This window comes from Aspergillus candidus (assembly GCF_002847045.1).
Source record: "Aspergillus candidus strain CBS 102.13 unplaced genomic scaffold BDW47scaffold_22, whole genome shotgun sequence".
Taxonomy (NCBI): domain Eukaryota; kingdom Fungi; phylum Ascomycota; class Eurotiomycetes; order Eurotiales; family Aspergillaceae; genus Aspergillus; species Aspergillus candidus.
The window spans coordinates 18927-31457 of record NW_020194027.1 but is presented as its reverse complement, the minus strand read 5'-3'; the positions used below and the strand labels follow the sequence as shown (position 1 = coordinate 31457).

At 54.0% G+C, this 12531-nt stretch overlaps 6 protein-coding genes across 6 annotated transcripts; 4 read left to right on the top strand and 2 right to left on the bottom strand.

Annotated features, from left to right (window-relative positions):
* Positions 1–983: 983 nt before the first annotated feature.
* BDW47DRAFT_125696 (uncharacterized protein) lies at positions 984–4231 on the top strand (the record flags this gene model as incomplete). The annotated part of the gene is made up of 2 exons (XM_024816428.1): positions 984–1208; positions 1274–4231. The coding sequence occupies 2 exons, from the start codon at positions 984–986 to the stop codon at positions 4229–4231; spliced, it is 3183 nt and encodes a 1060-aa protein (XP_024672005.1).
* Positions 4232–4512: 281 nt separating this feature from the next.
* BDW47DRAFT_30540 (M20 family metallopeptidase) lies at positions 4513–6079 on the bottom strand. Its single transcript, XM_024818709.1, has 3 exons — positions 5401–6079; positions 5023–5333; positions 4513–4972 (listed from the first exon to the last, which is right to left on the bottom strand). Exons 1-3 carry the CDS (start codon positions 5940–5942, stop codon positions 4779–4781), a joined length of 1047 nt encoding a protein of 348 aa, XP_024672004.1. The 5' UTR covers positions 5943–6079; the 3' UTR covers positions 4513–4778.
* Positions 5761–7037, top strand: BDW47DRAFT_105618 (uncharacterized protein). Its single transcript, XM_024812609.1, has 2 exons — positions 5761–6175; positions 6235–7037. Exons 1-2 carry the CDS (start codon positions 6111–6113, stop codon positions 6644–6646), a joined length of 477 nt encoding a protein of 158 aa, XP_024672003.1. The 5' UTR covers positions 5761–6110; the 3' UTR covers positions 6647–7037.
* Positions 7038–7129: 92 nt separating this feature from the next.
* On the bottom strand, positions 7130–7897 carry BDW47DRAFT_105616 (uncharacterized protein). Its single transcript, XM_024812608.1, has one exon. The coding sequence runs from the start codon at positions 7746–7748 to the stop codon at positions 7482–7484; it is 267 nt and encodes an 88-aa protein (XP_024672002.1). The 5' UTR covers positions 7749–7897; the 3' UTR covers positions 7130–7481.
* Positions 7898–9069: 1172 nt separating this feature from the next.
* BDW47DRAFT_125694 (uncharacterized protein) lies at positions 9070–9453 on the top strand (the record flags this gene model as incomplete). Its single annotated transcript, XM_024816427.1, has 4 exons — positions 9070–9156; positions 9212–9255; positions 9312–9330; positions 9391–9453. The coding sequence occupies 4 exons, from the start codon at positions 9070–9072 to the stop codon at positions 9451–9453; spliced, it is 213 nt and encodes a 70-aa protein (XP_024672001.1).
* Positions 9454–10856: 1403 nt separating this feature from the next.
* On the top strand, positions 10857–12451 carry BDW47DRAFT_125693 (FAD-dependent oxidoreductase; the record flags this gene model as incomplete). Its single annotated transcript, XM_024816426.1, has 2 exons — positions 10857–11705; positions 11750–12451. The coding sequence occupies 2 exons, from the start codon at positions 10857–10859 to the stop codon at positions 12449–12451; spliced, it is 1551 nt and encodes a 516-aa protein (XP_024672000.1).
* Between the last annotated feature and the right edge of the window lie 80 nt (positions 12452–12531).

Genomic DNA, 12531 nt, shown 5'->3' with positions numbered 1-12531 from the left:
CGAGTCCATCATGTTCTGGGGAGTTGCATCCAAGAGGTAAACGAATTGGGCTTAAGTCACGACGCCTCCAGAAAAGAAAAATCTAGCATGATTATTGTCCCCGAGCATGGCTTTTGACAGCCGGCATGCATCGTACGACAGGAAGATGGAGCTTGATGCGGTACTCACAGGCAAGTCACGCATTGGGTGTGAATGGATCTATCGTGGCTGGCTTCTGGACAACGCACGCAGTTGAGCCTCCTTAACACAGCCAGGCCACTGCACACAAGCACCCCAGACACGTCGGCGGGCACTTGGCCGCTAGTACGAGCATTGGCTCCGAGCGGAGAATCCATGGAATAGGGGAGCTGAGCCACTGCAGGCACGAAGTCTTCTAGACATGCCATGATAAGACGACATGCCAGATGATGGGCTCAGAGATGGAGACCTTAATAAATGAAGAGAGTGACAGAACAGGGGAGAGGAGAGAGAAAAAGAGGGCTTTTTTTCTCTTGAACGGCTGAGCAGGGTTATGATTCATCTCCCACCGGCGTTCAAATTCCCTGTTTCACCGAGTGATCACTCTTACACCTAGTGACTATAGTGCTGTATAGTTATCTGACATGCTAGCCCAAGGCTGAAAGCACACAGACTAACCAAAATAAGAAACCACTTGTACCATCCGTGATCCACGAGTGCCTGACGTAGAGGGTTGGAAAAACATGAGGTTATTCACATCATCGCCGAAGTGGAAAAGACCCTACCAAGATAACCAGCCGAAGGCCTCCGTTTTCCAACCAGCGAAGCACAGGCACCCTGTCATGCAGGTCTCCTGTGATGATTTGACAAAAAAAGGATACTCGTAAACGAACCAGGGGCGCCGGTCATTGGTGGTTTTGTTGGTGGGCGTCACGCCGCTCAGCCTTGCCCCGCCGGACCAGAGTAAGACCTTCAGATCGCCTCCTCTACTCACTCTACCAGATCATGAGTGAAGGGCCGACACTATGGACCCCCTGACGGCTCTCAGTACGGCATCGGCTGTGGTTCAGCTGGTAGATTTTGGCAGGAGGATCCTCGATGATACCCACGAGCTGTACACCCAAGGCCGCCTGGTGACGCTCCAGGAGTTGAAGACCACCACCCAGGATCTCGTGCACGTCAATCATCTGCTCGCCCACCGACCGCAACCAGGGGACAACGCGGCGAGCCCCATATCCGATGCAGAGCAGGTAAGTAGTCTCCCGGCACCAGTCCTTATTCCCAAGCGTGACGAAGACTCACCGTCGCCGGCCAGGCACTGGACCAGCTCGCTGCCGACTGCAGCGAAGCGGCAAAGGAGCTGATCGCCTGCCTGCAATCCCTGGACGCCGACGTCGGGATTGGACGCTGGCGGAGCTTCTGCCAGGCGGTTCGCAGCCGGTGGACCCTGCGCCAGATCCAGGACATGGAAGCGCGGATCCGAGTATTTCGGGAGCAACTCACGATTCGCGTCCTGGCAGTGCTAAACACCAGAACCGCCCTCCAGGTGACGCGGCAGGAGGAGCGGTTCGACCGCCTGGACCAGTCGCACGCGGACGTGGTCGACGTCGTAGCGATCAACCGGCAGCGGCTGGAGTCAACCCTGCGCACTGACGTGTCCGGTCTCGCCCAGGATATCGCCCAGGGGGAGGCGCAGGCCCAAACCCGCCATGACGAGGTTATCGCGGCCATCCTCCACCTCCAAGATGGGAGTGCGAAGGTCCTCACGGGCGGCCTGGTCGAGCGACCCTCCCACCTGCCCGCGCACGAGACAATCATGACGCTCCAGAAACCGGTGCTGAACCACGTCGATTTCCGGGTGCAGGATTTTGGGGTAGTGCAGTCCAAGGTGCTCGACTGTCTCCATTTCCGGCAGATCGATCACCGCTACGATACCGTGCTCGACGCGCATCGGGATACCTACCAGTGGATCTACCAGAGTCCCGAGATTGACGGCAAGCCGTGGAGTAACTTCGTCCAATGGCTTGAGCAGGGCCACGGCTGCTACTGGGTGAATGGAAAGGCAGGATCCGGCAAGTCGACCCTCATGAAGTTCATCCACAGCCATCCGCGGACGGCACGATCGCTCGCGGTGTGGGCCGGCAACCACGAGCTGGTGCGGTCGACCTTCTTCCTCAGCAATTTGGGTCACTGGCTGCAAAAATCTCCAGCGGGCCTCATCCGCACCCTGCTTCACGACGCCCTCAACCGTCATCGTCATCTGATCCCGCTGGTGGTGCCGGACCTGTGCCGGGCGGCCGCGAAACTGGAGCCCACCGAGAGACTATCCGAGCCGACGTTCGCCGAGCTGTCCAAGGCATTCCAGAACCTCATCCGCAGCGACAGTGCGAACCTTCGGATCTGCTTTCTCATCGACGGGGTGGACGAATGCGAGGGGGACTACTCAGAGATTCTGAACCTGGTCGCGTCGGCGTCCCAATCTCGCCAGATCAAGATCATTGTGTCCAGTCGTCCCATCCCGCCGTGCGTGGCGGCGTTCTCGGGATCCGCAAGCCTGCGACTGCAGGATCTCACCTATGATGACATTGGGTTGTACGTCGAGGATAAGCTCCTGCAAGAACTGCAGCGGCGGATCGGAGAGCACGCGCCAGCGTTGGTGCTGGAGATCGTCGAGAAATCCTCGGGCGTGTTCTTGTGGATTGTCCTCGTGGTCAGATCCCTGATACTTGGGGTGCAGAGTATGGACCGCATTGACGACCTGCAGCGCCGGGTCGACGAACTGCCGTCCGATCTCACGGAACTCTACTCGCACATGCTGCAGAGGATAGATCCCCTCTATAAAACGCAGGCGTGGGAACTCTTCCAGCTGGTCCTCAACAGCGTCAGGGCAGATGGCGGTCGGGAACCCACCACCTTGCAACTATACTTCGCGGACCAAGGTCCGCTCGTGGCAACAACCGCGCCGATCCGCACGATCCCAACTGCGGACGAGTCCCGACTGGTTGAGGAAATGGATGGCCGCATTCGAAGCCGGTGCTGCGGATTGCTGGAGATCCGAGACCAGAAGTACTCTAGAGGAATCATGTCCACCATCCATAGGCCGACGGTCGCCTTTCTGCACCGGACGGTCTTTGAGTTCCTCACGGAGCAGATCGACTCGAAGGATTGGCTAGGACGGGCCCAGGGGAACCCCGACTTCGATGCCCATCTGTCCCTGGCCTCCTCGTGTCTCCTACTCGCCAAGTCGTTGCCCCGGGAGTGGACAGAGAATCCTGATTCCCTGCAATGGCAGAGCATGCAGGCTTGTCTACACCACTGCTCCATGATCGAGCAGCAACATGCCATCACCACGGACCTCCTAGACGAGTTAAATCGTACCATACCACATCAGCTCGCACATCTTCTCGCCAGACCATGGAGTCCGGAAGGCAAGCATGGCATAAAACGGTTCTGGGCTGCTGCACCGCCTTTCGGCGAAAGGTTGCCCTCCGACTCCTTTCTATCACTCACCGTGACATGGGGTCTATCATTCTACCTGCAAGATGAGCTGGATCGTAACGAAAACGACACCCGACGGCGGGAGGACCTCCTCCGGCTCGCCGTCCGGAGCTTTGTTCTGATGTGGACCGATCTTTCATCCCCCTCCCACCCCTTCTCCTCGTCCGGACCAGCGCGAATGATGGGATACGCAGGGATCATCTCAATCCTCCTGGAGAGTGGAGTAAGCCCCAACGGTGGGACGAGCGATCCCAATGGCAGTAGCCCGTGGGAATGTCTTCTACAGCACTTCAACGATCTCCTACTACACCACCGCCATACTTTCCTCCAGAATGCCAGCCAAGAGGGGGGGTACACGCGAACGTTCCTAGACTTGCTAGTGGTCATGGTCGTGTCGGCGGCGGCGCCCAACGCTAGTGTCATTTGGAAAACAAAAAGCTATCGCGGTGTCGAACATGTGGTGGAATTCCGACGGTCCGCGTTACGTATTATTGAGCTGCTGCCGTCCGACGAGGCCGCTGATTTTCCCCCCAGTAGGCTGCGGAGCGCAGTGTCGATCAATCACCAGCCGATTGCGCAGTATCGAACACGACTGATCCGCATGCTGCGAGATCGAGGGGCTCGACTGGAGGAGTGGACGAGTGCCGGCTCTTCGGGAGGAGCAGAAAACCGGCCAGCCAGCAAGGAGGATGCCCCGCTCATTGGCTCGCAGACAACGAAGAAAAGGCCTTGGAAACGGATGGTGAGAGCCTTTCGAAACTTGAAGGTCGAGTAGGGTGGTACGCGGCATCATCACCACCACGGGAGTTGACATGAACGCATTAACCGGTTCTCGGACGGGATAAAACAAAGATATGAGCCGTCGTCCGAATGGGACTGAAGTGCACACGGGCCATGGGGACTGATTCATCCGTTGCAACTCCTATACACGAGTCGACGAGTGTGCGACTGGCGTTGGTCACCGACTTCACATGGACATGGGGGATCGTGGTCGTGGGTTGAATGCCTATTTTAGTTCATCTCTCGAGCTGTAGATTCTGGGGAGGCGGTTCTCGGGATGGACTTGTGGGTAGAGATGTAGCAGTAGTTCTTATTAGCCTGTCTACCTGGTTCTAAGCTTGCAGACCGACATGCAGATTCAACAGATAATAGCTCAGACGAATGAAGGGGATCAGGGTGCCAGGAAACCTGAGAGCCCTGTTTTCTGTAGATCATACTGGGACTAGAAGCCATCTGCAGAAGTTTTGAGACCTTTCCCATGGAGTTATTCCAGACCGTCTGTATGTATTCCGACGTGATGCACAAACTACCGACCAAACCCACTACTGTTTGTCACCCAGCGCATGTACCGCCAGCTTCTTATAGGCCGTCAGCCCCTCTTGCAACTCCTGCACCGTGATCTGTTCCTTCTCGCCGTGTGCGACCAGAATTGACCCAGGCCCGTAGAGATACTTCCTGTGGTCTCCCTTGAACCGCGGAACGTCCGTGCCGTATGATACCGGTGCGCTGTCAAACCCTGCCGTATCGTCAGCTGTGCACTGTGAACCCCGAGAAAATAGGACCCACCTTCTACTTCATGATCCAGCAATGTCTCGGGATATTCGAACTTGAACTCCAGGCGCACATGGGGATGGCGAGCCGCGACGTCCGCGACGAGCTGCTTAATCGCGGCCATATCCGTCGCAACGCGCACGGCACAGAGCGCCTTGCTGGCGGCGGGGACGATATTGTAGCTGACTCCACCCTCGAGCTTGCCGATGTTGAAGGTGGATGGACCCAGAAGCGGAGACTCCGGGAATGTGGTGGCAACGAAGTCATTGAGTGCCGCGACTAGGGCCACGTTGGCGTTGATGCCATGGTGGGGGTAACCGGAGTGACTGGAACGTTAGTAAATAACGGCACGACTCACTCTCTTCCGACTACGCAGCTTGGGCGAACACTCACCAGGCCTTCCCCTCCCCGATCAGTTCAAACACTAGGTGTCCTTTATGTCCCACCACCAATTTTCCCTCAGTCGGCTCGCCAAAGATCACACTCTCAAACCGCAGATCGTGCCGCTCGTCGTTGGCCGCAATCATACCCGGACCACCCTTCTCCTCGCCGACGACAAACAGCAAACCGATGTCGCCCTCCTGCACCCGTCCTTCGGCGCGCAGCTCCTCTACCGCGCAGATCTGGGCCGCCATGGGCCCCTTGTCGTCGCAGGCACCGCGACCGTAGACGGTGTCGCCGTCCATGCGTAGGGGGATATGCGGCGGCACAGTATCCATGTGCGAGGTCAGACAGACCCGGACGCGTCTCGTCGCACCGAGATAGGCGTAGACATTCTCGCGGGGCGAGTCCGGGGCGATGGGGATGCGCTCGACGGTGTAGCCGAGGCGCGTGAGATGATCGTCCAGGAAGCGGGCGACCGCTTCCTCGTGCTCGCTGTTGCTGGGGACCTCGATGAGGGACTGCAGGAGGGGGAGCACGTCCGAGTTCGCCATCTTGCTCTCAGTTCGGGATAAACAGTTCTAGGTTGTTTCCAGGCGACTGTAAACCGGATGGTAGGGTTTAAAAGAACTTGATCAGGAACCCCTCGTGCGGGGTGACATCATTCGCAACTGATAAGATAGCCCCTTTTTGTCTATCACAATGGTTGAGGATCGTCCCTGATGGCAGCTCCAGGGCCAATGACGATCTTACTGATCATAATTCTCTTAGCTAAAGAACCGGGGATCTTTCGCCTTGAGCAATCAGCTGTCATTCTTCCACGCATAGGATGGGACCATGCTTCACCAGAGGTTACATTCGCGGTGACCCACCCCACATCGTCAGTATCACGCCAAATCAATCCGCTTATCATAACACAGAAACAAAACCCCACATCTCATTCTTCGCGGTAACAATTCGAAGAGGAAGGAGCCGTCCCAATGGGAGGGGCTTATCTCCCCCGCCCAATCCTCTTAGTTTAGGGAACCGAGTGCTGTCCGCTCTCCGATCGTCTCCGAACCATCGCCACCAGTCGCGCAGTCCATGCACGACCTCGGACCAACACCGATCTCGGACGCGGGGTAGGCCGCTGGCCACGGGAATCGGCTGCTCGGTGGGCTGTCGATTACGTTCCTCGATCCCGAACGGATGTGGAAGGCCATCCACGGTGCTGACACATCGTCGCAAAAGCTTTAAGACCAAATTGGTAGCCCTGTAATGTCACTGGTTTGGTCTTGAGGAACGAGGATGCAAACTTTTCGAGCATGAAAATCTAGATGGACGGTCCGAGTAGAGCAGAGAGGGAAGAAATAGCACAGCGCCTCGCTTCCAACAGGTTGAAACGGCAAGGTTGTGTCCCCCAGTAGGGAGACTCCCTGGGGAGGTCAATGGCTGGCGTGCGTTTCCCAGCCTTAGGGAGGGAGACTGGCTCTGTGTTAGGCGTGGCCTAACAGAGTATAGTATATATAGCGTGTCTGGGGATACTGAGCAAGAGCGCTCAGTATAGTATGACTTTTTGGTCGAGTGGTATGATGCAGCACCCCAGGGTTGGTCATAACACTCTGATCCGCTGCGAGTACCCCTCAACCTCGAAGCCGCTCGCATGAGGCCCATAAGACCTCGGGTCTCGAACACAAACCGGGAAAATTCCCATTCTACCCATTGGGGACAATGTCTGAGTCGACCAGTGGACAATCGCATTCATAACTGGTCCAAACGCCGTGATCCCCCTCTTGTCTTGATATCAAGAAGTGGATCTCACATCGGCAGGAGAAGCGAGACGGCTGGATGTCTGCATGTGGTGCGAAGAAACGTGTTTCTGGTGGGGCCGGTTTTGATGAGAAGGTGACGCGACGAAATCCGGGAGACCATTTCCTCCATTCTGCTAGATTGGCGGCTCTGTGGACGTGAATGTGCAACACCAGCAGGGTGTGCGAGACAAACAGACGAATGGAATCGGGGAATCTCCCCGTCCTCGAGGAGAGAAGGATCGAGTCTGTTACTTGGATAGGAAATTGCTGATCGTATTGTATAGGAATCTACGCAAGGGCAGACTACGGCGTAGGGGCATGTAGTGCAACGTCATGATCGCTGCATGTGGAAGAAGTATCGACAGCTGTTCTTCTCAGCGAGGCTGAAGTCTGCAAGTGGTCAGAATCGGTTATTATCCATCCAGCTCCAGAAGCGACGACCCCCTTTCTGAGGTTGGAGTCAGTATCTGCTTCCGGGGGTGCACTGTTGTGTTCGCGCCTCCACGGTAATCTTCCTGTAACTGAAACAGGGATTAGACAGACATGGATCAAGGTCCTACCGGATAACATGCAATTGGGAAACCGCCCGTCATTAGGGTAGCGATATTGCTAGGCGACGAGGGCTGAGCATGGCTACAGCACTTTCCTAATTGTATCAGGGTATATATGGAAGGACGAATAAGGAAAATGGCAAGTGGAGATCACCGCGAGGGGACTCGTCCCTCGAAACCGATTGATGTCTGTACAAGATGACAACCACTGCACCAGAATACGGAAGCGGTAATTTGCCGGACTTGATAGGACTGGTATCCCAGCATAATGTGACATCACCATCATTCTAGCAACGTTACTGAAGACCAGTGGTCAGATTGTTGAATTCGAAGCTAACACTGCAAGGAGATTAGTCCGAGTAACCTAGCTATACCAGGGGGCGTGGTTTACATGATGTGGTCTTAGGTAGGACTCTCGGTACAGCTACCAATTTCCAGAGAGAAGACAATGATTGGCCTACTTTATATCCAAAGCCCAAAGACTGCGGGGTAATAGTTAACATGCATCTGCTGTTGGTCAATATTAAGGACCATAAGGCTGGGCGTCCCCACAGAAATGTCAGGCTGACGAGAATCCAGGGCCCCACTAAGAAGATCGCGGGTCCTATAGCCTCAGCGCCAGTTGTCAACCCGGCGGTGCTTGCCGGGTTCAAAATATCACCTGCATATGGTGGGTGTCTCAGGTCGATCCCTCATTTGCTCTTCTTCTGGACTGAGGCTCCTTCAACACCAATATTAATCGTCAATATCTTAACATCCTAGCAAGGCCCATTGCCCTCAACCGGTCTAGTTTCCATCCCAACGCGCGAGATATGTTTCTCAGGGCTGTGCCTCGACTGACAACCAATCGGTCCTCGGTCGTAGGATCGTATTGCATATCCAGAGGTACCAAGCGGACTGGAGAAGCGCACACGTAGAGAGTTCAATGCTGATTGGAAAAGCACACGGCGCTGCCTTGACTCTCGACCCTCACAAGGCAGATTTCAGGCTGAAACGGCTGTACCACACTGAAATGCAACAAACGATGCTGAGGTATCGGTGGCCGCTTAGGACGCATAGTGGCTATGCTTCGATGAGGTTCAGCTTTTGGTACGCCGAGAAGAGATTGCGCGGCAGCATTTTTTCGGTAGGAATTGCGAAGAGACATAAAGGGGACCAGGGATAGGTTCTTTTGTCGTGGATGAAGTCTATATAAACTCCTCAGGATCCCCCATAACTCGTTCTCCCTCATCAATTCATCAGCAACTCTTCAACCGATTTCCAACCAACTGTCAAATTTCGAGCTCTCTCCTTTTGATTGAACACCTTTCTAAGCCACTCCCAACCAAATCCTCGCAACCATGAAGTTCTACCTCGCTGCTATTACTCTCCTGACTACTGCTGTGACGGTCATGGCTTCCCCAGTTGAGAGCGCCCAAACTCCAGGCGTATGGCATACCTTGTTCAATGCTTAAGATATGGCCCAGTACTGATAATGTGCAGAAATGCGAGGGGAGTGGTTGCGTCCTCAACAATGGTCAAATTGTGTAAGTTTTCATATAAAGACCTATCTTCGGATCCAAAAGCTGACATTGATATCTAGAATGTGTGATTATGGATCTGTAAGTATTCCTGTATAACTTGGCTGCGTGGGTTCATGCAATTGACACTGATTTGAATAGTGCAAGGGTCATGATGGCGAAGCCTGCAATTCCGGAAGCGGAAACTACTGCCCTGGAGCTTAAAGTTGTGAGTCTGTGTACCATATCATAATATGCATACTCAATGACTAACTGCTCTGTTGTAAGAGGCTTTTCCGCAATCCAGTATATGCAAGGTTGAGCTATTGGTCTCGTCTTGATTCTTTCGCAGATCCACTTCGTGTGGTACAAGGAGGAGGATCTGTTGGTCACTCTTTTCAGTATGTAGTTATTGAATTCATGCATTTCTGACCGGTCATTATTCTGTTCTCTGTAGATGTTGGATAGTAGATACGTGGGCTATGACGCAATATGGGTGGAGTAGAGTGGATGCGATCTTGACTTCTAGGGGACAATCCTGGCTCCACTGTTTAGACAAGATACGTGGCAGAGAAGGAGCACAGACCAGGTCAAGATTAGGTTGATCCTTCCTGTCTAGATCTCATATTTTGATTCCTAAGGGTTGTATGGTTTATGTTAAGAAGTGTAGTACATCATGCAAAGTAATACGTCACAACTATGTTGATGGTTACATAACTTGGACAGCTTGAAGATAGATTAGGTATATATAAATAATCGAGAAGCCATTGGCCGTAGATGTAAAATACTGTCCAACATCCTTATTACTCAAGACATCACTTCCAAGTTTCAGCAAGATTGATACCCGAGATTCTCAGACGATAAACTAGCCAAGCTGGAATAATTAAGAACTCTCCTCTACCAAAACAAGGTCCTCGCGATAGAGATACCAGCCTGTGACGGAAGTGCCGGTTAGTATGATTAGGTTAGGGATGTTTGAGCGTTGGTGAACAAGTGAAAAGAGTAGAGACAGAACACAGGATTATGCAGAGAGTAGATGATTGCATGGCGGGGTCTGGACAAATGGTCCGGCATCTGATGACACTGTTCCGTCAATGAGCGTGGTGAGATCACCACTTGTCCTGGTGCAAAGAACCGGCTTTTCTTTTCCACGCCACTTCTGCCCAGATTACTTGTTTAATTACCTGATGGCATGGTTATAGACTACCCGATTAGTCGTATTTCTTCCTGCTGAGGAGAGGAAGCAAATCCTCACAAGCTTCACAAGCTGAGATTCTTGGCATGACGGGTTTCGACGTCACAGGGGATTATCTGTAGCAACGACTATTAAATCCGGCGACTAATATGTGATCCCCCACTGGTTCTGTAGTAACCTTGGGGCTGTGACTGTCATATCCAGGCAACTCATGTTCCGCACTCCGCATCCCAAGGCAGGTCTGCTCAGGCCCTGCGGCAGATATTCCAGGGTATCACTAGTTCCCCGGCTCTCAGTCAGATCGATCCTTCCTTTCTCAACCGTCCAACCCAAGACGAGACTCCTCGTTGTACAGTCACGTTATCGGCAGAAGAACAGGGTAGCAAGCGCGTTTGCGGTCACTAATCGACTCCATATCCGATCGAAAGCCACGATGGCCCTCGACCAGCATTTTCTGAACACTTCCGGCGAGACCGATCCGGTGTGGGTGCATCAAGTTCCCTACTCCGCACACCCGCAGTGCCCACCCCTAGACAGAGATATCGAAGCCGATGTCTGCATTGTTGGAGGCGGAATCGCCGGCATCTCCATTGCCTATGAACTGGTCAATCGTGGAACCAACGTCACCTTGCTCGAAGCAAGGCACATCTTGTCGGGAGAGTCTGGACGCACTAGCGGCCATCTGGCGAATGCTTTGGACGACGGCTATGTCGAAATCGCCAAGAAGCACGGCAAGGACAATGCCCGGATTGCGGCGGAAAGCCATACGTGGGCGCTGAACCGTGTCGGCGAGATCTCCAAGCAGCTCAACATCGATTGCGAATACCGCTACCTTCCCGGATACGAGATCTCACAGTACACCCGAGACCAGCCGGAGCATCGAACCGAGATCGAATCTTTGAAGCAGGAATTTGAGATGGCAAAGAGTCTAGGCTTGCCAGTTGCGTTTCGGGACGACCTGAAAGTCCGCGGGTGGGATAGCAGCCTCGACCAGCAAGGCGGTACGATCTTCGACAGGCAAGCGACTTTTCACCCAACCAAGTACCTCATCGGAGTGTTGGATTGGTTGAAGAAACAGCCGAATTTCAACTGTTTCGCTGAAACCCGAGTCATGTCCATGAGCGAAAAAGGCCACGAGATCTTAGGCTTTGGCAATGAGAGGGTGACCATCTCCACAGAGGCCGGTCATCAAGTCACTGCCAAGCAGGCTGTCCAGGCGACGTGCGTTCCGCTGCAAAAACTGGCCGAATGGAATACGATCGCACCTACTGCATCGCGATCCGTGTACCCAAGGGATACGTCGAGGACTGCCTACTCTACGACCAGGCCGAGCAGTATAAATACGTCCGCCTAACCGAGTGCGACAAGGAGGACGATTATCTCGTTGTCGGTGGGTGCGACCACAAGGTTGGCCAGGAAGACACCGGCGGCCGGTTCGAGGAGCTGGAGGAGTGGGTCCGAAAACGGTTCACCAAAGCCGGGAGCGTGGACTACAAATGGAGTGGCCAGATCTTCGAGCCGGTGGATTACATAGCGTACATCGGAAAGAATCAAGCCTCCAAGCGCACCTACATCGTCACAGGGGACAGTGGCAACGGCCTGACCCATGGTGTTCTGGCGGGCAAACTGATTGCGGACGAGCTCACAGGGAAGCAAAACGCATGGAGCCAGCTGTATGATCCAGGTCGGAAGGTCAGCGTGGGAAAGTCCCTTCCGTCGATGCTTGGTCATGACCTTGAGATCAATGCGCAGTATAAGCGGTATCTGCAGACCGATATCACTGACATCGAAGACCTCGCTCCTGGTACAGGCGGCGTTCTGAACAAGCATCTTCAGATGCCCATCGCCGTCTACAAGGACGAGGCTGGACAGGTGCACCAGCGCAGTGCTCTGTGTCCGCACATGAAGGGTGTGATCTGTTGGAACAATACTGAAAAGAGCTGGGATTGTCCGGTTCATGGGAGTAGGTTCAGTAAGGAGGGAATTTGTGTTCTAGGGCCGTCCAAAGGCAATCTACAGCCCGTTTGAGAGGGGGCATTCGGTACAGTGGTACCGAATCTTCAAGGATGATGGACAATAACTCTTGGTGGGATTTGATTGAAAAATAC